The 25,857-nt window shown below is 47.0% G+C and overlaps 1 protein-coding gene across 1 annotated transcript in view; it reads left to right on the forward strand.

The window, feature by feature from the left end:
• Nucleotides 1-25,857, forward strand: part of cacng2a (calcium channel, voltage-dependent, gamma subunit 2a) — a 79,898-nt gene that overhangs the window by 39,633 nt on the left and 14,408 nt on the right. Inside the window, exon 2 of the mRNA XM_021625502.3 lies at nucleotides 11,174-11,257. Within this exon, the coding sequence (XP_021481177.1) occupies nucleotides 11,174-11,257 (84 nt within the window). The remainder of the gene's footprint in view (nucleotides 1-11,173; nucleotides 11,258-25,857) is intronic.

The raw sequence follows: 25,857 nt of genomic DNA on the forward strand, positions 1-25,857 counted from the left end.
GTCAGTTACTTGAACTCTGTGAAGCATTTATTTGGGCTGCAATTTCTGAGGCTGGTAGCTCTAATAAACTTATCCTCTGCAGCAAAGGTAACTCAGGGCCTTCCTTTCCTGTGGCGGTCCTTATGGGAGCCAGTTTAATCATAGTGCTTGATGGTTTTTGTGACTCCACTTGAAGAAACTTTCAAAGTTCTTGAACTTTTCCGTATTGGCTGACCTTCATGTCTTCAAGTAACGATGGACTATCCAGGATGTGGGGGATGTGTGGGGGATGTGTGGGGGTGGCTGCTGCTGACGCACTAGGTGGCTGCCTACAAACTTTTTTTAGGGGTCTGGGGATTGGCCGGTTCTCTATGTTCTGTTCTGTTGTGTCCTAGGGGAATCTCTGGAGACAGAGAGAGAGAAAAAGAGAGAGAGGGGGAAAGAGAGTAAGAGAGAGGGGAGAGACAGAGAGAGAGAAAAAGAGAGAGAGGGGGAAAGAGAGTAAGAGAGAGGGGAGAGACAGAGAGAGAGAAAAAGAGAGAGAGGGGGAAAGAGAGTAAGAGAGAGGGGAGAGACAGAGAGAGAGAAAAAGAGAGAGAGGGGGAAAGAGAGTAAGAGAGAGGGGAGAGACAGAGAGAGAGAAAAAGAGAGAGAGGGGGAAAGAGAGTAAGAGAGAGGGGAGAGACAGAGCGAGAGAAAAAGAGAGAGAGGGGGAAAGAGAGTAAGAGAGAGGGGAGAGACAGAGAGAGAGAGGGGGAAAGAGAGTAAGAGAGAGGGGAGAGACAGAGAGAGAGAAAAATAGAGAGAGAGGGAAAGAGAGTAAGAGAGAGGGGAGAGACAGAGAGAGAGAAAAAGAGAGAGAGGGGGAAAGAGAGTAAGAGAGAGGGGAGAGACAGAGAGAGAGATAAAGGAGTGTGAGAGTACGGTTTCCGTCCAAGTGGGGAAAGTCACAGCCGACTTAAACCGTCAAAAAATCCAAAGCACCGGGGCCAAGAATCCTCTCCTCAGTGAAAGCCAGAGAGAAAAATTGAACTTTTCTCACTCTAGCTTGAGCCCAGCAGGGGTTGTGTTTGTGGCTTCAATAGCATTGGAAAAAGTGCCTCTGTGTGATTCTTAAACAGTTAACCCCGACCTTGGAATGTATTGATTTCAATATGAATATTTTTATTCAGAATGTTGATCCCAACATGACGGTCTTGCCAATAGAGTAGGACTCCCCAGAGCAGAGGCCAATTTACAACTCACAGCCTCATCACTGGAATCTCCCCATGAAGACACAACCTTGGAGACATACTATACAGCCATCTCGAGGGAACAGAAAATGGGGGAACATCGACCGGAAAATCCAGGTGCTGAGCAGACCAGGAGCCTCTGTGGGATGGGCGATTGTAAATCTACACCCACCCACCAGCCCCACTCACTTGACCTTGTCCACCTCCCTCTTACCTTCTTCTGGATCTCAGTCTCATCCTGGTCTGCTCTAGTATTAAAGTGCTTTATGGTAGTGTGGGGCAGGGAGGACAGGAAAGGACCTAGGTTTTAGGCCATAGCTCATCCCCACAGTAGGGGTCATGGTGGCCAGTGGTCGTTAGGGTGATTGAGAAAGTCCAGCGCTGATCCCTAGTATGGAGCCAGTTGATGGGACCCAGTGGGTCGGTCCCATGGCCTGGCGCTGCTCTTAATGCTAACTGCTTTATAAATGATTAGCACAAGACTTATACACCCAGCTAGAAGGCTACCTATACTTACAATGCCTTGGTTGCTTTTTAACACCAAGCACTTTCAACAGGGCTGAGTATGTACTGACATGATGCTATTGTAGTACTACAGCTTGCTATAGTGAGCAACCCTCAGATAGAGGTAACATAGTGGATACTATGGCCTGTCTGTAAACGCTGAATGAAGATGTCGTGACACACCAGACCCACCTGTTGTGGGTCCCCTGCCACATGGGCCTCCACCTCTGCCCCCTACTCTCCCCCCTCCGCCCTCCTCCCTTCCTCCCCCTCTCCCCCCTCCACCCTCCTCCACCCTTCCTCCCCCTCCTCCCTCCCCCTCCCTTCCTCCCGCTCTCCCCACTCCACCCTCCTCCACCCTTCACCTTTCCCACGGTCACACACTTTTGTACGGGAGGTTTCTGAAAAATAATAATGTTAGTATAAAACATTTACCAGCGTGCTGAGTTGACATGTCTGACAAGAACATTACAGTTTGGAGCGGCTAAGTGTCACATAAGTCTTTCAGCGCACTAATTGAAGTGGTTCCCCCAATAGGCTACTCTCTGCAGCTGCATGAACAAGTGACACAACTGTGGACGGGACAGGCAGCTAACTATACCATTCTCCCACTCTGTGATGTCAGCTGTTTTTTTATTTATTTTATTTTTATTTCACCTTTATTTAACCAGGTAGGAGAACAAATTTGCAACTGCGACCTGGCCAAGATAAAGCGTAGCAATTCGACACATACAACAACACAGACTTACACATGGAGTAAAAGAAACATACAGTCAATAATACAGTGGAACAAAAGAAGACAAAAAGTCTATATACAGTGAGTGCAAATGAGGTAAGTTAAGGAAATAAATAGGCCATGCTGGCGAAGTAATTACAATATAGCAATTAAACACTGGAATGGTAGATCGGCAGAAGATGAATGTGCAGGTAGAGATACTGGGGTGCAAAGGAGCAAAATAAATAAATAAATGAATAAATACCAGTATGGGGATGAGGTAGGTAGATAGATGGGCTGTTTACAGATAGGCTATGTACAGGTGCAGTGATCTGTGAGCTGCTCTGACAGCTGGTGCTTAAAGCAAGTGAGGGAGATATGAGTCTCCAGCTTCAGAGATTTTTGTGTCATGTACTGTCATGTTGTGTCTTGTTTCTGTCCTTTCCCTTCACCCTGTCTCCCTCTGCTGGTCGTTGTTAGGTTACCTTTTCTCCCCCTCTTTTCCCCAGCTGTGCCTTGTCTCCTCCTAACTACCTCGTCACCCCTTTTCCCACCTGTTCCCTTTTTCCCTCTGATTAGGTCTCTATATCTCTCTCTGTTCCTGCTCCTGTCCTTGTCGGATTCTTGTTTGTGTTGTTCATGCCTGAACCAGACTATCGTCATGTTTGCTGCAACCTTGTCCTGTCCTGTCGGAACCTGCCGGTCCATCTGAGCCTACGTTTTGTTTTGTTATTAAAGAAGCTCTGTTTACGTTAATTCGCTTTTGGGTCCTCATTCACGCACCGTAACAGAAGAATCCGACCAAGAATGGACCCAGCGACTTCGGATCCTCTCCACTCAGCCGTCGAGATCCAGGGAGCGATGCTAGGCAGACACAAGCAGGAATTGTCTGCTGCTCGGCATGCCGTTGAGACCCTGGCCACCCAAGTCTCCAACCTCACTGAACAGGTTCACCATCTCCGCCTCGATCCACCGGCCACTTCCAGGGCTTTCGAATCTCCGGAGCCCAGAATCAATAACCCGCCGTGTTACTCTGGGGAGCCCACTGAATGCCGCTCGTTCCTCACCCAGTGTGATATTGTGTTTTCTCTCCAGCCCAACACTTACTCCAGGAGCACTGCTCGTGTCGCCTACGTCATATCTCTCCTTACTGGACGGGCTCGTGAGTGGGGCACGGCAATCTGGGAGGCAAGGGCTGAGTGTACTAACCAGTATCAGGACTTTAAGGAGGAGATGATACGGGTTTTTGATCGATCTGTTTTTGGGGAGGAGGCTTCCAGGGCCCTGTCTTCCCTATGTCAGGGTAATCGATCCATAACAGACTACTCTATTGAGTTTCGCACTCTTGCTGCCTCCAGTGGCTGGAACGAGCCGGCTTTGCTCGCTCGTTTTCTGGAGGGTCTCCGCGCAGAGGTAAAGGATGAGATTCTCTCCCGGGAGGTTCCTTCCAGCGTGGATTCCTTGATTGAACTCGCTATTCGCATTGAGCGACGGGTTGATCTTCGTCACCGAGCTCGTGGTAAGGAGCTCGCGTTCTCCGTTGCCCCCCTCTCCGCATCACTACCATCTTCCTCTGCCGGCTCGGGTGCTGAGCCTATGCAGCTGGGAGGTATCCGCATCTCGACTAAGGAGAGGGAACGGAGAATCACCAACCGCCTCTGTCTCTATTGCGGTTCTGCTGGTCATTTTGTCACTTCATGTCCAGTAAAAGCCAGAGCTCATCAGTAAGCGGAGGGCTACTGGTGAGCGCTACTACTCCTGTCTCTCCTTCAAGATCCTGCACTACCTTGTCGGTCCATCTACGCTGGACCGGTTCGTCAGCTTCCTGCAGTGCCTTAATAGACTCTGGGGCGGAGGGCTGTTTTATGGACGAGACCTGGGCTCGGGAACATGACATTCCTCTCAGACAGTTAAGGGAGTCCACGGCCTTGTTCGCCCTGGATGGTAGTCCTCTCCCCAGGATTCAGCGTGAGACGCTACCTTTAACCCTCACTGTTTCTGGTAATCATAGCGAAACCATTTCTTTTTTAATTTTTCGTTCACCTTTTACACCTGTTGTTTTGGGCCATCCCTGGCTAGTTTGTCATAATCCTTCCATTAATTGGTCTAGTAATTCTATCCTCTCCTGGAACGTCTCTTGTCATGTGAAATGTTTAATGTCTGCTATCCCTCCTGTTTCCTCTGTCTCTTCTTCACAGGAGGAGCCTGGTGATTTGACAGGGGTGCCGGAGGAATATCACGATCTGCGCACGGTGTTCAGTCGGTCCAGGGCCACCTCTCTTCCTCCACACCGGTCGTATGATTGTAGTATTGATCTCCTTCCGGGAACCACTCCCCCCCGGGGTAGACTATACTCTCTGTCGGCTCCCGAACGTAAGGCTCTCGAAGATTATTTGTCTGTAGCTCTTGCCGCCGGTACCATAGTCCCCTCCTCCTCTCCCGCCGGAGCGGGGTTTTTTTTTGTTAAGAAGAAGGACGGGTCCCTGCGCCCCTGCATAGATTATCGAGGGCTGAATGACATAACAGTGAAGAATCGTTATCCGCTTCCTCTTATGTCTTCAGCCTTCGAGATCCTGCAGGGAGCCAGGTTTTTCACTAAGTTGGACCTTCGTAACGCTTACCATCTCGTGCGCATCAGGGAGGGGGACGAGTGGAAGACGGCGTTTAACACTCCGTTAGGGCACTTTGAATACCGGGTTCTTCCTTTCGGCCTCGCTAACGCTCCAGCTGTCTTTCAGGCATTAGTCAATGATGTCCTGAGAGACATGCTGAACATCTTTGTTTTCGTTTACCTTGACGATATCCTGATTTTTTCACCGTCACTCCAGATTCATGTTCAGCACGTTCGACGTGTCCTCCAGCGCCTTTTAGAGAATTGTCTTTTTGTGAAGGCTGAGAAGTGCTCTTTTCATGCCTCCTCCGTCACATTTCTCGGTTCTGTTATTTCCGCTGAAGGCATTAAGATGGATCCCGCTAAGGTCCAAGCTGTCATTGATTGGCCCGTCCCTAAGTCACGCGTCGAGTTGCAGCGCTTTCTCGGCTTCGCGAACTTCTATCGTCGTTTCATCCGTAATTTCGGTCAGGTGGCAGCCCCTCTCACAGCCCTTACTTCTGTCAAGACGTGCTTTAAGTGGTCCGTTTCCGCCCAGGGAGCTTTTGATCTCCTCAAGAATCGTTTTACATCCGCACCTATCCTTGTTACACCTGACGTCTCTAGACAGTTCATTGTCGAGGTTGACGCGTCAGAGGTGGGCGTGGGAGCCATTCTTTCTCAGCGCTCCTTCTCTGACGACAAGGTCCATCCTTGCGCGTATTTTTCTCATCGCCTGTCGCCGTCGGAACGTAACTATGATGTGGGAAACCGCGAACTGCTCGCCATCCGCTTAGCCCTAGGCGAATGGCGACAGTGGTTGGAGGGGGCGACCGTTCCTTTTGTCGTTTGGACTGACCATAGGAACCTTGAGTACATCCGTTCTGCCAAACGACTTAATGCGCGTCAGGCGCGCTGGGCGCTGTTTTTCGCTCGTTTCGAGTTCGTGATTTCTTATCGTCCGGGCTCTAAGAACACCAAGCCTGATGCTTTATCTCGTCTCTTCAGTTCTTCAGTAGCCTCCACTGACCCCGAGGGGATTCTCCCTGAGGGGCGTGTTGTCGGGTTGACTGTCTGGGGAATTGAGAGGCAGGTAAAGCAAGCACTCACTCAAACTCCGTCGCCGCGCGCTTGTCCCAGGAACCTTCTTTTCGTTCCCGTTCCTACTCGTCTGGCCGTTCTTCAGTGGGCTCACTCTGCCAAGTTAGCCGGCCACCCTGGCGTTCGGGGTACGCTTGCTTCCATTCGCCAGCGCTTTTGGTGGCCCACCCGGGAGCATGACACGCGTCGCTTCGTGGCTGCTTGTTCGGTCTGCGCGCAGACTAAGTCCGGTAACTCTCCTCCTGCCGGCCGTCTCAGGCCGCTTCCCATTCCCTCTCGACCGTGGTCTCACATCGCCTTAGATTTTGTCACCGGACTGCCTTCGTCAGCGGGGAAGACTGTTATTCTTACGGTTGTCGACAGGTTCTCTAAGGCGGCTCATTTTATTCCCCTTGCTAAGCTTCCTTCTGCTAAAGAGACGGCACAAATCATCATCGAGAATGTTTTCAGAATTCATGGCCTTCCGTCAGACGTCGTTTCGGACAGAGGTCCGCAATTCACGTCTCAATTTTGGAGGGAGTTTTGCCGTTTGATTGGGGCTTCCGTCAGTCTCTCTTCCGGCTTTCACCCCCAGTCTAACGGTCAAGCAGAACGGGCCAATCAGACTATTGGTCGCATCTTACGCAGTCTTTCTTTTCGCAACCCTGCGTCTTGGTCAGAACAGCTCCCCTGGGCAGAATACGCCCACAACTCGCTTCCTTCGTCTGCGACCGGGCTATCTCCTTTTCAGAGTAGCCTCGGGTACCAGCCTCCGCTGTTCTCATCTCAGTTCGCCGAGTCCAGCGTCCCCTCCGCTCAGGCTTTTGTCCAACGTTGCGAGCGCACCTGGAAGAGGGTCAGGTCTGCACTTTGCCGTTATAGGGCGCAGACTGTGAGGGCTGCTAATAAGCGTAGAACTAAGAGTCCTAGATATTGTTGCGGTCAGAGAGTTTGGCTCTCCACTCAGAACCTTCCCCTTAAGACCACTTCTCGCAAGTTGACCCCGCGGTTCATTGGTCCGTTCCGTATTTCTCAGGTCATTAATCCTGTCGCAGTTCGACTTCTTCTTCCGCGATACCTTCGTCGCGTCCACCCGGTCTTCCATGTCTCCTGTATCAAGCCCGTTCTTCGCGCCCCCGCTCGTCTTCCCCCCCCCCCCCCCCCATCCTTGTCGAGGGCGCACCCATCTACAGGGTCCGTAGGATTTTGGACATGCGTCCTCGGGGCCGTGGTCATCAGTACCTAGTAGATTGGGAGGGGTACGGTCCTGAGGAGAGGAGTTGGGTTCCCTCTCGGGACGTGCTGGACCGTGCGCTGATCGATGATTTCCTCCGTTGCCGCCAGGTTTCCTCCTCGAGTGCGCCAGGAGGCGCTCGGTGAGTGGGGGGGTACTGTCATGTACTGTCATGTTGTGTCTTGTTTCTGTCCTTTCCCTTCACACTGTCTCCCTCTGCTGGTCGTTGTTAGGTTACCTTTTCTCCCCCTCTTTTCCCCAGCTGTGCCTTGTCTCCTCCTAACTACCTCGTCACCCCTTTTCCCACCTGTTCCCTTTTTCCCTCTGATTAGGTCTCTATATCTCTCTCTGTTCCTGCTCCTGTCCTTGTCGGATTCTTGTTTGTGTTGTTCATGCCTGAACCAGACTATCGTCATGTTTGCTGCAACCTTGTCCTGTCCTGTCGGAACCTGCCGGTCCATCTGAGCCTACGTTTTGTTTTGTTATTAAAGAAGCTCTGTTTACGTTAATTCGCTTTTGGGTCCTCATTCACGCACCGTAACATTTTGCAATTCGTTCCAGTCATGGGCAGCAGAGAACTGGAAGGAAAGACGACCAAAGGAGGAATTGGCTTTGGGGGTGACCAGTGAGATATACCTGCTGGAGCGCGTGCTACGAGTGGGTGCTGCTATGGTGACCAGTGAGCTGAGATAAGGCGGGGCTTTACCTAGCAGGGACTTGTAGATAACCTGTAGCCAGTGGGTTTGGCAACGAGTATGAAGCGAGGGCCAACCAACGAGAGCGTACAGGTCGCAATGGTGGGTAGTGTATGGGGCTTTGGTGACAAGGCGGATGGCACTGTGATAGACTGCATCCAGTTTGTTGAGTAGAGTGTTGGAGGCTATTTTATAGATGACATCACCGAAGTCGAGGATCGGTAGGATGGTCAGTTTTACGAGGGTATGTTTGGCAGCATGAGTGAAGGATGCTTTGTTGCGATATAGGAAGCCAATTCTAGATTTAATTTTGAATTGGAGATGCTTAATGTGAGTCTGGAAGGAGAGTTTACAGTCTAACCAGACACCCAGGTATTTGTAGTTGTCCACGTATTCTAAGTCAGAGCCGTCCAGAGTAGTGATGTTGGACGGGCGAGCAGGTGCGGGCAGTGATCGATTGAAAAGCATGCATGAAAAGCTGTTGATAAGACAGACACGTGGTGCACTGTGGGTGGATGCTGTGTTCTCAATGTTATACGTTTTGTTCCGACAACTCCGTGGCGACTGTGCTGTGTAACTACATAAACGTATCCTTGTTGAAATGGATTTGAAATGAAAGAGTTCAGGATATTCCTTATTTTTCTCCTTCACTGCTTCACTGCATTTGACCCACTTCTTGATAGATGTTATTTATTGTGGAGGCTCAGTGGCTGTACTGTGGTGTCAGTGGTGGTAAGAGTCGCACACTGAGTTTGATGTGCTTTTTAGGCCTATGAGTTTCGATCCAACAATGATGAAAGTGTGACAATGGAAGCAGATCTATCCCCCTCTCTTCTGGACTTCAACCTTCTCTCTGTTCATTGCCCTTCCTCTGCCTCTCCCTCTTTCCCATATATTCCTTCCTGTCTCTTGTTAATTGCCGCAGAGCTTGTTGATGGAAATCAATGAGTGCTTTTTGATTATGAGCCAGAGCTGGGGAAGGTGAGAGAGAAGTGGACACACACACACACCGTCAGCACTTTGGACTCTGTCCACCGAGGAAGGATTAGTGTGTGTTTCACACGGAGGTTCCCACATTCCTCTGCTGCGGCCCAAATCTAGGCCTCTGCCAACCGCTCGGTCAAAACTCAATGACATTGGAACAATCACAACAAACTCTCCTCTGATGAAACCTTAACTACCCTCAGACAGTTAACAGACAGTTACCTCTGTGGTATTAAACACTGTCTCCCCTCAGCCTTCTGTGAGCCCTACCACACACAGTGTGCACAGAAGGAAGAGCAGTGTTAAGTCTGTCTTATAGCTCTTCCTTCAGACACCAGTCGCTCTTATATCCGAGCGGTTCTCGCCGGGGGTCCATTCTCCGTACGTGGGGTCCATTCACAGAACCAGCACCCCACCCAGCCGCACCCGCAGCACCCATCCTGCCTTCCCGCCATCTTCACCTCGGCAACACCTGGCACCCGGCTAACAATCACCTGTTCACCTAATTAGACAGACACTGGAGGGAGAAGGAGATGAATAAGTTAATGAGACAGTAATCTGGCCCAATCACATGCTCCGGGGTCTGCTTCCTCCTCGTCTGTTTCCTCCTCGGCAGCAGGGGTGCAGTAATGACCTCTGCATTGGGTGATTCCTTCGCCGTGCGACCTTGAGTGACCCCATCACGGATGGACCTTCTGTGGTACCCCAGCATGGAGGAATGGAGGGATGAAGGTATAGAGAAAAGTGGGAAGTGGGAAGAAGGACAGGCCAGGCCAGGCAGGATGCTTCCTGAAAGGACAGAGTGAGTGACTTGGCAGCCTGGGCACTGAGGCGTCAGCCAAATGAATGAGCATTAGGAGATGAGGTTCCCACTGCACAGCAGTTGGAGCCGCTCCAGGTCTCACCAGCTGTGCCACTCTTGTTTACAAGCCGCCACCTGCTGCCGGAGAGGCTTCCATTCTGACTAGCAACCTCAGGCTCGCATGACCACCAAAGCCAGACCAGGGCATGTGCTGCCTGGGCTAGGGAAACCCAGTCCCTGGTGCTTATGAGAAGGGCAGAGCGCCCACTCCTCTGTGGAGTTTCATCCTCATGTTTCCTAACATCGCTGTGTGTTACATTTACATACATACATACATACATACAGGCAGGGGTGCAACTTTGGTTTTAGAAGTGAGTGGGACATATTATTATCCAGGCAGATAAAAAAACGTGACCGGGAGACCCATGGGGCAGCGCACAATTGGCCCAGCATCATCCGGGTTAGAGGAGGGTTTGGCTGGCAGGGATGTCCTTGTCCCATCGCGCTCTAGCGCCTCCTGTGGCGGGCATGCGCTGACACGGTCGCCAGGTGTACGGTGTTTCCTCCAACACATTGGTGTGGCTGGCTTCCGGCTTAAGTGGGCATTGTGTCAAGAAGCAGTTTTGCTTGGTTGGATCGGCTTGGTTGTATCGTGTTTCGGAGGACGCATGGCTCTCGACCTTCTCATCTCCCGAGTCCGTACGCGAGTTGCAGCGATGAGACAAGACTGTAACTACCAATTGGATACCATGAAATTGGGTAGAAAAATATTATGTTATATTATATATACAAAAAAAAATCACAAAATAGCTAAGTTGGGTCGGAGCTTGCAAAACGGCAGCCATCTAGAACGGATGTAATGACTAAATGTCCAGGAGCCTATCACTCATTATATATTCATCTCTCTGCTGCCCACACAAACAAATCACTGGCCCTTATGTTTCACACACCGGAACTGGATCCACATCCTCCTCCATTCCTCCGTGCTCCAGGTATCCCCAAAACACGCATCCATCCATCCCTCCCTCCCTTCATCACTTGACCTCCTCCCGTGTCTCACCATCCCTTCCTTCCTGCAGGCGTACAATACCTTCACTTAAGTGCTGTGTTGCTCCATAATAATTAATCTGTTCTATTCAAATCTTCCTGTGGATCTCACAAGCCCTTTCTTTATGTTGTTATGTTATGTTGGTGTTTCCTTTATTTTGGCAGTTACCTGTACACTCATAACTACATGGTTTTGAACTGACTCGGGTCACTCTTTGTGTTGCCATGGCGTTTCTCTTGGTTCTATTATTATTTTTCCTCTGTGACTGCTTTTCTGACCCTGTGTGTTTTCTCTCTTGTTTCTCCTCCAGGGAACTTTAAAGGGATGTGTAAACAGATAGATCACTTTCCTGAGGACACGGACTATGAAGCGGACACCTCTGAGTACTTCTTACGTGAGTCTCCTCTCTTTGGCTTTCACTTTTACAGTACAGAGGAACCAGTGAGCCTCAAGGGATAGTGTGGTCTGGGCATCCCATCTGCGCATTTGATACTGTATTGTAGTGAATAATGTAAATACTACACAAAACTACACAAATGTACAACTGTGTACTTTCTAATCTTGTTAAGAGAGGGTCGTATTTAATATGAGGTAACCAATCAGGTGACAAGGTGGGACAGAAATCAGCCAGCAACGCCTCCTCTTACTTCCACTGACAACTTGTTCATATTTAATACCTGAGTCCACTTTCCCCACCCAGCCCCTGACAGTCAATACAGTGACAGTAGTTCTGGTGGGCCTGTGTGTTATTTTAGATATCTCTAAACTGTATCCTGCTTTTAGTGAGTGCCTGTCTGTCTGGTCTGAACTCCTCCTCTCCTGGCTGTTTTTACTGCCTGCCATGTGTAACGTAACGTGCAGTATTACAGTCCACTGTGTACCCTGTAAACTCACCACATTGATTTGTGCTCTGTTTTCCTCACTGCTAGCAAGACAAATAATCCTAAAATTACATGATTTCTATGCCAACAGAAATTGTATTTGAATTCCATAATTTAGAATTTGTATTAGGGTATTGAATTTGAATGTAATATTTTAGAATTTGTAATGCACATACTTGTATTTCATGATTTGAAACCGAATTGAGTGAATATTGCATTCAGTTTTAAAATTAAATGTACATGTAATTGAATATTCAAATTCAATATTTATATATTCAGTTTCAATATGATAGATATTGCATACATTGTCTGTGTATTAAGTTACCAAACTATCATTTCAAGTTTACAAAAGTTTTATATATGAAACTTCTCAGATGCTTCTAGATTCAGTTTTTAAGTTAATGTCTCTAAATTCAGATTCAAAACCAGAGACAACATCCTGATCCTTTGCCAGCCAGGAAAACAGATAGATTGAAACGCTCAATGTGATTACAGTTTTTTACGATTGCTTACACACTAAAATTGTACTTTTCCCACAATTAGCAAAACCTTACACTCAAGGAGCAAAACACAAGGCTAGATTTGCACAACTGTAAGCACATTGTCAGCTTCACACTATTTGTAAAACATTACACACAGGGATTTGCAAAACACTAAACACACTTGTATACATCAGACACAGAAGTACAGTGGGGTAAAAAAGTATTTAGTCAGCCACCAATTGTGCAAGTTCTCCCACTTAAAAAGATGAGAGAGGCCTGTAATTTTCATCATAGGTACACTTCAACTATGACAGACAAAATAGGGAAAAGAAATCCAGAAAATCACATTGTAGGATTTTTAATGAATTTATTTGCAAATTATGGTGGAAAATAAGTATTTGGTCACCTTCAAACAAGCAAGATTTATGGCTCTCACAGGCCTGTAACTTCTTCTTTAAGAGGCTCCTCTGTCCTCCACTCGTTACCTGTATTAATGGCACCTGTTTGAACTTATTATCAGTATTAAAGACACCTGTCCACAACCTCAAAAAGTCACACTCCAAACTCCACTATGGCCAAGACCAAAGAGCTGTCAAAGGACACCAGAAACAAAATTGTAGACCTGCACCAGGCTGGGAAGACTGAATCTGCAATAGGTAAGCAGCTTGGTTTGAAGAAATCAACTGTGGGAGCAATTATTAGAAAATGGAAGACATACAAGACCACTGATAATCTCCCTCGATCTGGGGCTCCACGCAAGATCTCACCCCGTGGGGTCAAAATGATCACAAGAACGGTGAGCAAAAATCCCAGAACCACACAGGGGGACCAAGTGAATGACCTACAGAGAGCTGGGACCAAAGTAACAAGGCCTACCATCAGTAACACACTACGTCGCCAGGGACTCAAATCCTGCAGTGCCAGACGTGTTCCCCTGCTTAAGCCAGTACAGATCCAGGCCCATCTGAAGTTTGCTAGAGAGCATTTGGATGATCCAGAAAAAGATTGGGAGAATGTCATATGGTCAGATGAAACCAAAATATAACTTTTTGGTAAAAACTCAACTCGTTGTGTTTGGAGGACAAAGAATGCTGAGTTGCATCCAAAGAACACCATACCTACTGTGAAGCATGGGGGTGGAAACATGATGCTTTGGGGCTGTTTTTCTGCAAAGGGACCAGGACGACTGATCCGTGTAAAGGAAATAATGAATGGGGCCATGTATCGTGAGATTTTGAGTGAAAAGCCCCTTCCATCAGCAAGGGCATTGAAGATGAAACGTGGCTGGGTCTTTCAGCATGACAATGATCCCAAACACACCGCCCGGGCAACGAAGGACTGGCTTTGTAAGAAGCATTTCAAGGTCCTGGAGTGGCCTAGCCAGTCTCCAGATCTCAACCCCATAGAAAATCTTTGGAGGGAGTTGAAAGTCCGTGTTGCCCAGCAACAGCCCCAAAACATCACTGCTCTAGAGGAGATCTGCATGGAGGAATGGGCCAAAATACCAGCAACAGTGTGTGAAAACCTTGTGAAGACTTACAGAAAACGTTTGACCTCTGCCATTGCCAACAAAGGGTATATAACAAAGTATTGAGATAAACTTTTGTTATTAACCAAATACTTATTTTCCACCATAATTTGCAAATAAATTCATTAAAAATCCTACAATGTGATTTTCTGGATTTTTTTTCTCATTTTGTCTGTCATAGTTGAAGTGTACCTATGATGAAAATTACAGGCCTCTCTCATATTTTTAAGTGGGAGAACTTGCACAATTTGTGGCTGACTAAATACTTTTTTGCCCCACTGTATATCATGGTGTCACTTCCTTGAAATTCTAAAGCACTGACTGTCAAATTACCACACCTATGAGCCAATCTGTTAAACACAGCCATCAGGTGCACAAACACATGATTGCTAAATTGTAGACACACCAATCAGGTTTAAGCACTATAAAAATGCAGCAGGTAGGTTCACCTGCCTTCAACCAAAATGGAAGGAGTCAGAAGAAGAGTGAGGGTGAGAGGAGAAGTACACAGAGAAGGAGGTAGAGGCAGAGGCCGAGCCAGAGGTCGGGGAAGACCTGAAGCAAAAGGAGAACGTGCACAAAGAAGAGGACCAAACTTATCAAATGACATTCGTGCAACACTAGTGGACCATGTTGTGAACCACGGATTGACGCTGAGGGAGGCTGGACTGAGAGTTCAGCCAAATCTTAGCAGATATACAGTGGCATCTGTCATAAGGACTTTTCGACAGGAAAACAGGTAGAAGATCTGTCTACAGTTACAGTGATCAGCCGCTTATTGTCAGCACCATATCAGCACTTGTGATACCCCTTCCTGTGACATTGTACAGTAAGTTACATGTATTATTCTCTACATAGGATTGAGGGTCAGGAACAACAAGGTGGAATGGGGCCCATATTCACGCAAGAACAAGAGAGAGAGATAATAAACAGCATTATTGGCCAAAACCATATCAGGCTCAGAACTACAAGCCAACATTATCGGTGACCATGCCATTTTCAATAATGTCCATCAGGTCTCTCAGTCAACACTGGCAACCACCCTGAAAAGACATCAGGTTCAAATGAAACAACTTTATCGAGTGCCTTTTGAGCGGAATTGAGGGTCAAACGGCTGCGGCATTAGTATGTGGAGGTTTGTATTGTTCACTTTAGCACTGTGATGTTGCATACTGCACACATGACTTTTTTACATTGACGTTATACTAGACCTATCCTGAACTACACAATCTTGTCTTTCACTGTATTTCAGGGAGTTTTGCAGATGGATGCTGAGGAAATCCTGCATGAATCATATATATTGATGAGGCAGGGTTCAACCTCACAAAAGCAAGTAGGCGAGGCAGAAATATCATTGGCCACAGGGCTATAATCAATGTCCCAGGGCAACGTGGGGGTAACATCACCCTTTGCGCTGCCATTTCACAGCATGGGGTTGTCCTCCGTCATGCCAACATGGGCCCTTACAACACACCTCACATTCTCACATTTTTGGACCGATTGCACCACATCGTCACAGCAGGTAATGAAATGCACCAGATGCAATACACGGTCATCTGGGACAATGTGTCATTCCACCGCTCTGCTTTGGTCCAGAACTGGTTTCAACACCATCCACAGTTGACAGTACTATACCTTCCACCATACTCTCCGTTTCTAAACCCTATCGAAGACTGTTCTCTGCATGGTGGTGGAAGGTTTACGATCTCCAGCCCCAGGCTCAGGTACCCCTCATTCAGGACATGGAGGACGCCTGTGACCAAGTCGACGCCTCAGCTGTTGGATTCGACATTCAAGACACTTCTTCCCGCGTTGTCTTGCTAATGACGATATTGCTTGTGATGTTGAAATTCTCTGGCCAGATCCAGCTAGGCGAAGAGATAATGTATAGTATGTTTACTGTAGTATTTTCTGTACAATATTGTCAGTTTTTTTCAGATTATTTTTTATGTTGTTATTTACTGTAATTGTAACCTGTACTGGATACAGTATTTTACGTTTGTCTGTTTGCTGATCTAACAGTGTTATGCACACTACTGTAGTAGCATGGAAACTGACATGTTTTGTTGTGATTCTCTATGTTGACATGTTGACTGATTTGGGTATATGGAGAGAAATAAATGATGTTTTCCTCAGTCTGCAGCATTGGTCTTGTGTATAGTTGCACTTTCTCTGTGCACTTCATTTACAGCACTCTAATCACTGACAATTAGACTTGCTAAAAGTGTTTTAGGTTAGCAACAGCAGTGTGTAACTGGTTCAAAAAGATTGAAGTCATAAGAAATGTTTCGTATGGTAACAAAATATTGTTTGTATGAAGTCATGAATAGTTTTGACAAGTGTTCCATTTTGCAAATGATCTGAAGTGTTGTGCTACTTTGGTGTAGTGTTTTGACAAACTGGGCCCTGTTTTCAAAATTGTGCTTCTGAAGTCAATGTGGCATGTTGAATTAATTTTTCCTATGAATTTGGCTCTAGCATTTGAAACGTTTTGGCTGAGCTCTTATGACCCCATTCCTGAAAGACACTCTGGAACATGGTCATGCCTTCTGTTTCCCTCTATGATTGCAGGCCTTGTTAGGAGGGAGTGTCACAAGAACTGCAATTTGGCCCCAATAAGAACATACTGTAGTTGAATAGCCCTGAATAGTCCTATCCTTCTAAGGATAGGATCCCTATTTAATGTTTCTCTTGGGACTAACTGGGATCAAAACATGTCTCCTGCATCTCACAAGATTCCCGTGACTGTGACTTTGAAGTGTACAGTATTGAGAGTTTCAAACAAATGAGTTAAACTAACACTACCTCTGCATATTGACCTAGTACATTCAAAAAGACCTGCAAGATCCCCTCCTTTTTCCCCTGAACAGTTCTCTCAAAATATAGGAAAAGGAATTGATTAGCACACATTTCCATGTTACGAGCAGTGCCTCGGCCCCACGCCTGTTTAACAATGCTCCAGACATTTGACCCCTCCCTTCCCCCACCCAGTGATGCTCAGCTGAACTGGATTCAGGTTGTGTTCATCTCCTGGTCTCCATCAGAACAGACAGTAATTGAAGCCCACTCTGACAGAAGAGGAGAACGGAGCAGTGTGTGTTACTGCCAGTCCTGGAGATGAAGCCTAACCAATTAGGCTGTGTTTGACTTAACGCTCTGAGCGACTGTGCTCGTCCATATGTGCCGGAGAGGATGGTTATGGTTATGGCCTCAGACCATGTACCCAAGTGTGTGTGTGTGTGCGTGCGTGCGTGCATGGCTGTGTGCGTGCGTGTTTGTGTGCTTTAACCGCTTCCTGCTCTGTGATTGGACGAGAGGGCCGCAGTGCTCCCAGTTGCTTGCCAATTAGGACACTCACATCCATAAATATTTCAGCCTCCTTCCTATATAGGTCAGGCCTCTATCACTCTCTCTCTCTTTCTCCCTCTCTCTCCCCGAACACCCGTCTGTGACTGGCATGTCTTTTTAGTCTGGAGTTGTACCTCTGTACTTTAGTGACAAAGTGAGCCCCCATTCAGGCCACTCAGTGTGTCTGTGTGTCTGCGTTTTTATGTTTGCGTTACATTTGTGTGTTCTTTTATGTGAAGGTCGGGCAGGGTGAGGTCATGAGGGTACAGTAGGCCACATTGGGACAGGTTCAGAGAGAGGTGGATGTCATACTGTAGCTTTACTATCTCCGCTGCCTGTTTCATCGTAGCCAGGATGATGTGGTCTGTGAAGGGAATTTGTTTATATACTTAGCCCATTTGACTTTGGTGGAGGACACACAGCTGGTATTTCCATAATGAGGTGTTGCACAGAGCATCTGGAGAGAGACCAAAGAGAGAGAGAGTATGCCAGCCACTTACAGGGTAGAACGAGAGGGGAAGGGTTATTACCTCAGGTAAAAACCCACCGGAAGTGACATCAGAGGGAGTTCACACTCAGACTGAGGGGACTCGTATATGATGTATGTAATCCTGTGATTCAGCACCTGCTAGCTCACAGTACACCAGCCTACACCAGTATTGGAAGTGAGCAAATCTGACATATGCAGAAGAAAGGCACAGAATGTTCTTGAATACGTACGTACACCACCCCTCCCCCATACTTGAACACACACAGACAGACACAGACACACACAGACACACACATAGCACAGACAGACATCCCCAAACGCACACACTGTAGTGACTGTGATTCCTCGGCTCTCCCCGTAGCCAGGCGGTTCACACATCCACACACGGTTATATAACCCAGCTGAGGCATACTAAAGCGCCAGTGGGTTTTTAGAACATGCCTGGTCCGGGCTCCCAGCATCCACTACTGTACTGGGCGCTAAGCAGCAGAGAGAGAAGGAGAGAGAAGAGAGGAGTAAAAGAAAACACCCAGTTATGCAAGAAACGGTTGATGCAGGAGGAATTAGAACACCTAAATACATTACTGTGATAACCACACTTACACATAGAGAGAGATAAAGAGAGAGATACAGAAAGAGAGAGATGCAGAGCGAGAGAGAGATACAGAAAGAGAGCAATACAGAGAGAGGGAGATACAGAAAGAGAGAGAGATCGATACAGAGAGAGAGATACAGAGAGAGAGAGATACAGAAAGAGAGAGAGAGATACAGAGAGAGATACAGAAAGAGAGAGATACAGAGAGAGATACAGAAAGAGAACAAGAGAGATACAGAGAGAGATACAGAGAGAGAGATACAGAAAGAGAGCAATACAGAGAGCGAGAGATACAGAAAGAGAGAGAGATCGATACAGAGAGAGAGATACAGAAAGAGAGAGAGAGAGATACAGAGAGAGAGATACAGAAAGAGAGAGCGAGATACAGAGAGAGAGATACAGAGAGAGAGGATACAGAAAGAGAGAGAGAGATACAGAGAGAGAGAGAGATACAGAAAGAGAGTGATACAGAGTTAGAGAGATACAGAAAGAGAGAGAGAGAGAGATACAGAGAGAGAAACAGAAAGAGAGATACAGAGATACAGAAAGAGAGAGAGCGATACAGAGAGAGATACAGAGGGAGAAAGAGAGATACAGAGAGAGAGAGAGAGAGATACAGAGAGAGAGATACAGAAAGAGAGAGAGAGATACAGAGAGAGAGAGATACAGACGGAGCGATACAGACAAAGCGATACAGAGAGAGAGAGAGAGATACTGAGCGAGAGAGATACTGAGAGAGAGATATATTGAGAGAGAGTGAGAGAGACAGAGACAGAGAGTCAGATTGAGTAGAACATTGTAGTCTTGTTGTAGCTATAGTGGATGTTCTGCCAGTAGTGACAACGATGGCAGTCTGTGGTAAAGATGTCTCATGTTTGTGGATCCTAGCCAGGGTTCACTAGGGGTCAGAGTATGGTGTGATGAGCTACATAGTTAATACAGAGAGGGGGGCCGGATTCTGGCCTGATCTGTCCCAATAAAATCAATGGGTCTGGGGTAGGACACACACAGGGGGCTTGCATGTGCGGGACAGTGGGAACGATGGGGCGATGGGGGGTGTAGGCGACATTGGGGAGATCATTGGTTGTGGCCCAGCATGGGAGTTCCAGACCAGCTCCAAGGGGGGATGGACAGCCGGTCGCTCGGCCCTGAGCCCTGGTGGGTCACACCGGTTCCACCTGAGGCCAGGACCATGGACCATGGTCACAGCCATTGGACCAGAGGGAGGGTCACACCACATAACCTCCACTGCCTCGGTAGAGGATAGTCATCAGGATAATGTGTTAATCATGAGTGACACACTTAAAGGGATTCTATTACAGACTATTATTACTATGACTGTCCATTTGGATTTACTGTGTGGTGTTAGGTAGCTGGAGAGAGATGTCACAGTGTAGCTGTCTAACAGTGGTGGCCTAGGCGACAGATATGGAGTCCATCGATAGATACGTAAACACATACAGGCCCATAAAGGAAAAGGCAATCATTTTAGTGGCCTGGTGGAGCGAGCAAGTACCAGCGCTCTGACTACACATCTCATTAAGGCTGGAAATATGGAAGACTCCTCTTATAAACTCAGAGGTGAGAGAATGTACAGTATCTCGTAAACAAAAGGACAGTAACACAGAGATTACACAACCGTTATTTGTGACTGCATATGGACACTTGTTAGCCTTCCTTCACATACACATTGACATATCCACATTGAATACTGACCCATGTTAGTCTGTGCTGTGGTACTATGCTAACAGTGGCGTATCGTGACATAAACCACAGTATTACCAGTCTTATCCATATGTATTGGAGCATCTCTCTGTGCTATCATGCTGTTGTACCAAGCTAATTTTAAATTGAGCTTCCTCTGCCCTGTGCTCTGGGCTACTAATCAGCTTTTCTGGCTACTAAGCTAGCTAACAGACAAAGCAAGGTTACTGTTCAGTTTGTTCAAACCTCTACCCTGTGTTAGTCTATGGGCTACTATGCTGTTTGTGTAAACGCTAAGGCTAAGCTAACACAGACAGCAGTGATTATGTAGGCTACTGTGTCAATGCTAAGCTAACAGAGAGGGAGTAGTGATTCTGGGCTGTTGGTGCTAAGCTAACCCAGAGCAGCTAGCTATGGCACCGTGCTGTCAGGCAGGCAGGCAGATGGGCAGGCCTGATCTATGGGGACATCAGCAGTGGAGTGGAGGGTAATTACAGTAATTGAAATGTGGTCTTTAATTGTCTGAGCAGTCCTGTCATGTGAAGGAACTTCAATGTGTCGGGTGGCCCAGATTCTTTTCCACCGTGCTCCAGTGACCAGTCTGTGTGTGGATGAGTGTGTGAGGGGTGTGTGGGGATAGGGATTTTGCTGTGTGATATGTTATGTTAGTATGACAGAGTGATATTCAGTGGGGGACTGCAGTGTCAGAGAGCATGCAGCCCACTTTAGGCTTATGTCGTACAGTACTTTTCTGTGTTAGACAAAAATGGAGAAAATTAAACTTTGGTTGTGTGCATATAGAGAGTGTACGTGTATAGTGGCTGTGTGCATATAGAGAGTGTACGTGTATAGTGGCTGTGTGCATATAGAGAGTGTACGTGTATAGTGGCTGTGTGCATATAGAGAGTGTACGTGTATAGTGGCTGTGTGCATATAGAGAGTGTACGTGTATAGTGGCTGTGTGTGGCTGTGTGCATATAGAGAGTGTACGTGTATAGTGGCTGTGTGCATATAGAGAGTGTACGTGTATAGTGGCTGTGTGCATATAGAGAGTGTACGTGTATAGTGGCTGTGTGCATATAGAGAGTGTACGTGTATAGTGGCTGTGTGCATATAGAGAGTGTACGTGTATAGTGGAAAGTCTATATACAAGTCTATATACAATCTGAGCAAATGAGGTGAGATAAGGGAGGTAAAGGCAATAAATAGGCCATGGTGGTGAAGTAAAAACAATATAGCAATTAAAACACTGGAATGGTAGATTTGACAGTATATGAGTTTGCAAAGTAGAAATAATGGGTGCAAAGGAGCAAAATAAATAAATACAGTAGGGGGAGAGGTAGTTGTTTGGGCTAAATTATAGATGGGCTATGTACAGGTGCAGTGATCTGTGAGCTGCTCTGACAGCTGTTGCTTAAAGCTAGTGAGGGAGATATGAGTCTCCAGTTTCAGAGATTTTTGTAGTTTGTTCCAATCAATGGCAGCAGAGAACTGGAAGGAGAGGCGGCCAAAGTAAGAATTGGTTTTGGGGATGACCAGAGAGATATACCTGCTGGAGCACGTGCTGCGGGTGGGTGCTGCTATGGTGACCAGCGAGCAGAGATAAGGCGGGACTTTACCTAGCAGGGTCTTGTAGATGACCTGGAGCCAGTGAGTTTGGCGACAAGTATGAAGCGAGGGCCAGCCAACAAGAGCGTACAGGTCACATGATAACTTTGTGTGCATATGTGTGTCACGGGCGGCGGGTGGCACCGTAATTTGGAAGGACAGGAGGATAGTAATGGCTGGAACGGCGTAAATGGAATGGTATTAAACACAGCAAACACGCTGTTTCCATGTGTTTGATACCATTCCATTTCAGGCATTAATATGAGCCATCCTCCCCTCACCTCCTGCAGGAGGCTTCTTGGTTGAGGCTGAGTATTGAGGAGGAGGAGGGCGAGGCTGGATTAATAAGTGTTTGTAGTTTTAAATCAATGTGCCTGGGAGCTGAGGCACCTGATTAGCATGACCCTGTCCTGCACATCAGCACATTCAGTGCTGGGGGAGGCTGATTAAGAGCCAATGCTAATTTCCTCTCACAATGCTGTCAATGAGAGAGAAGAGAGAAGAGAAGAAGGTTCAAAGAGATGCCTTTGTCAAGAGAACTCTGCATATTCATTGGTATATGTACGTGTGTGTGTGTGTGTGTGTGTGTGTGTGTGTGTGTGTGTGTGTGTGTGTGCGTTCATGCATACGTGCGTTTTTCTGTGTGTATACAACCTACTATTTGGTTTATATGCTGAAGCCATAAACTGGAAATGTACTGGTAAATGGACATGATGTTAAGTGTGAATATGTGTAATGTGGCATTAATGCAATAGAGTGATCCCTGGTTGTGAGTCACTGTGAGTCACTCTGGAGCTGTGTTGGGTAGTGTTGGTAGGGGAGAATGGGGTAAGCTGGCTGTGAGTCACTGTGAGTCACTCTGGAGCTGTGTTGGGTAGTGTTGGTAGGGGAGAATGGGGTAAGTTGAGCCACCATTGTTTCTAAGACACCATACACAAAATGTCTCATTTGACCAAACATTTAGGAAGAGGTCATAATTTCATGGAGTCTGTGAAGGAAAAAAACACACGGAAAAAGTGGTAAGCAAGTTCGGTCCAAAAAACAGATTTTCACCAAGTCAAATCAATTTATTGTGTTAGGGGTTTGTAGCTGTGTGGGCTAATATAGTCATGTTTGCCTTGGGGTAAGTTGAGCCAATGGTAAATTGAGCAAATGGAAGTGTTTTCTTTCCAGGCATAATGCAAGGAATTATGGCTTGGATATGAAGTAGGGCCTATGTTAAACATGTTTGTTAGGCGTTCAGCCTGTCTTAAAAGATGCTTAAAATGATTCAAATACAAAAAAAGTGATTGGGGTCATGTTGAATTGTGTTTGGGAAATAAAGATAGACCTGGTTTTAAAAAGGTAGTGGTAATATTTCATTCAGTACAGACATTTGTAGCAGCTAAATTTACCCCACGTTTTGTTTTCACTACTGTAAAGTTTACATGAATTCTAATTATTTCTAGGGATACGCAACATCCTGAAATATATGTAGATATCTTTATTAGAATGAATACTATATTTCCCTTGATGGAGAGATGCTGAATGTAAACAAAAGCTCACCTTACCCCCCTCTCCCCTACTACTTCATTATGAGGTGATTAGATACTGTAAAGACACTGATGTGTTATATATGTGTACAATAGGCTGTGTGAAGTCCTGTGTATGAACGGGGTGAGTCAGTGTTCAGGACTGCCACTGCCGCTGCCCAGGTGCCAGCCTAAATTGTAGTTGTGCCAATCAATACAGAGCACACCAGCTCTGTATCTCTGCGGACAGCCTGGCACGCACACTGGCACGCACACTGGCACACACACTGGCACGCACACTGGCACGCACACTGGCACTCACAGACAGGCGGCAAAGCGGGGAAGGGCAGCTCTAACAAGCCACTATCAGTCATCACTACGCCTTTCCCATCCTAATAGGAGCAATGACAGGCAGGGACAGGGACACATCCATCCCAGGCAGGACTGCTTTCTGTCTGTCTAATGAGGCAGGATGGAGGGTATGTGGTAGTGGAGCTGATAAAGGACAGGATAGCATAGGGCTGCTGTGTGTCACTACTTTAATAACCAGCCTGACGGGTAACGCTTTGGGCTTAGCAAGAACACAGGGAGGGGACGAGGTGAGGAGGCAGAGATGCCTCTCCCCAAATAGATCCCAGGCAGAACACAGACAGAAGTGGGCCCTGGCGAGGCTCTTTGTGATAATGACCTCGACCCAAATCAAAACGGTGACCTGACTGATAATCACAGGGTTCCAGAGCGCATTCTCGATTAGCGCTCCGCCTTTCATGTGCCACGTCGCCAAGAGGGACTTCGGAAACACAAGAGGTCGCCGCTGTCTCTGGCTATCAGCAGAGAGGTCAACGCTTTCATTTAGGCAGGGTCATTGTTTTCCAGCTTGATAGATTTCTGAGACACAAGAGACTCCCCAAAGCCACCTCCCAGGACAGGGTCCATAGTCCACCTCCCAGCAGCCCAAAGTCAGAATAATGTGCCGTAGTAGGATAACTAATCACAGGACACATAGTCGGCATACGGTGTGTTGTTGGTTCATAGATTATGTTGAGCTGTTACAGTGAGTGTTACAGTGAGTGTTACAGTGAGTGTACTGTATGTGTTTCATTACACCTGGGAAGTTTAGGGAAAGCTTATTAGAAGTTATGCTCTGAATTGAGCTGTTCAAACACAACTGCTCTTTCTCAATCCGAAACCATCTACTCTCACTCACACAAATCTTACTACTGTCCACTAAAGCCCACTGTTAGCCACACATCACACTGGCATGACTGTGGAGAGGAACCTTCACTTACTGTGATAATCAATCCTATACTCAGCTGGAGAACACGGTCTGTCTGTCCAGCGTCCCGCGGGTTATCTGCCATGTTAAAACACAGCCCTCCAGGCAGGAGCCAAACCCCTGACAGACGCTTACAAGAACCAAAGAAGATGTGAAACTTCCTATATTTGGCAACACTGAGGTATTTTTCACTGGGTGGAGGTAGCAGCACTCACTGCCTTGGGGCATAGTTATCTCTCCGTCTCCCTCCGAGAATTTCCATCTCCAGCCCTCACTCATGCCTTCACTGGAACGAAGGAACAGGAGCCATCATAGAAACGCCTGTCTGAATTGCATACATCCACTAAGCGAACACTTCACCCACATATTCAACATTATAGTAAAATAGAGTGAGTTCTGGCGTAAGATATCTGCAGGGACCCCAGCCTTTCTTCGTTTCGGAGGTAGAGCGTGCTCAGCCAAACCCAGGGGCACTTGGCGCAGTAAACGGCAGCCTGAACCGAGGGAAGGCACAGCATGCTGGGAGGTTACTGTGAAGGTCAGTGCACTTTGGAGTGCGCTGCTAAGCATGGTGGGTAATATAAAGAGAATACATAGGCACTCTGGGCTGACTGATACCATTATCTTGCCCTTGAAAAGCTCCCCATCAAAAGTCTATACTATAGTTGCTTTCAAGATTTCCCCCTGCGGTCATAACCTAGGGAGTTCTGCCTGGGAGTCCAGCTGCTTCTCAGTCCTGTAAGTGATTCTTAAATCTTTGACTCAAAGCACATTAAATGTAGCAATGCATTTAATAAAGAATGACATTTTTAACAAGGCCCAAATGATAGCTGAACATACCAAAGAACTAAATTATTCAACTCAGCCTAATGTGCAGTTTTTTTTACGCAACGTGGCAAACTTACCCAGCAACCACTGAGCTGACTCTTCTATCTCTCTTTCTCACTTCATCTCTCTCTCTCTCTCTCTCTCTCTCTCTCTCTCTCTCTCTCTCTCTCTCTCTCTCTCTCTCTCTCTCTCTCTCTCTCTCACTATCTCTCTCTCCCTCTCTCTCTCTCTCTCTCGGAGTGCATGCTGGGAGTGAGTCGTCAAGCAGGAGTGATTGTGAGAACGAATGGAATTTCTTTTCACTCTATTGGGTTTTGGTATGTACATATATATATATTGATTAGTTTAGTTGTTTTAAGGGTATATTGTTTAACTATCACTAAGCACGTATAGGGGTGGTGGGATCTTTGAGGTTGGTTTTTCGCGAGGGCACAACCAGCGGGTGGGGCTGGTTGCAATGGCCACTCGCGGAAATGTAGAGTTTGAAAAACTTAGTCGGAGGCATGGAGTAAAAATTCCTGCTGCGGCTGGGTGTTCAGTGGAAGAATGTAGCTTGGCTGTGGGTGCTATCATTGGGTATGATAGCATTAAATCAGCCTCAAGGATGAATAGCGCTGTAGTGATATTCTTAGATTCAATTGAAAAGGTGAATAAGATAGTTGAGAGGGGTGTTGTGTTGCGGGAGACACAGACGCCGGTATTTCCGCTAATGAATCCTGCGAAGAAAGTTATGCTTTCTAACG

This window comes from Oncorhynchus mykiss, chromosome 12 (assembly GCF_057628025.1).
Source record: "Oncorhynchus mykiss isolate SJ-2025 chromosome 12, ASM5762802v1, whole genome shotgun sequence".
Classification (NCBI taxonomy): Eukaryota; Metazoa; Chordata; class Actinopteri; order Salmoniformes; family Salmonidae; genus Oncorhynchus; species Oncorhynchus mykiss.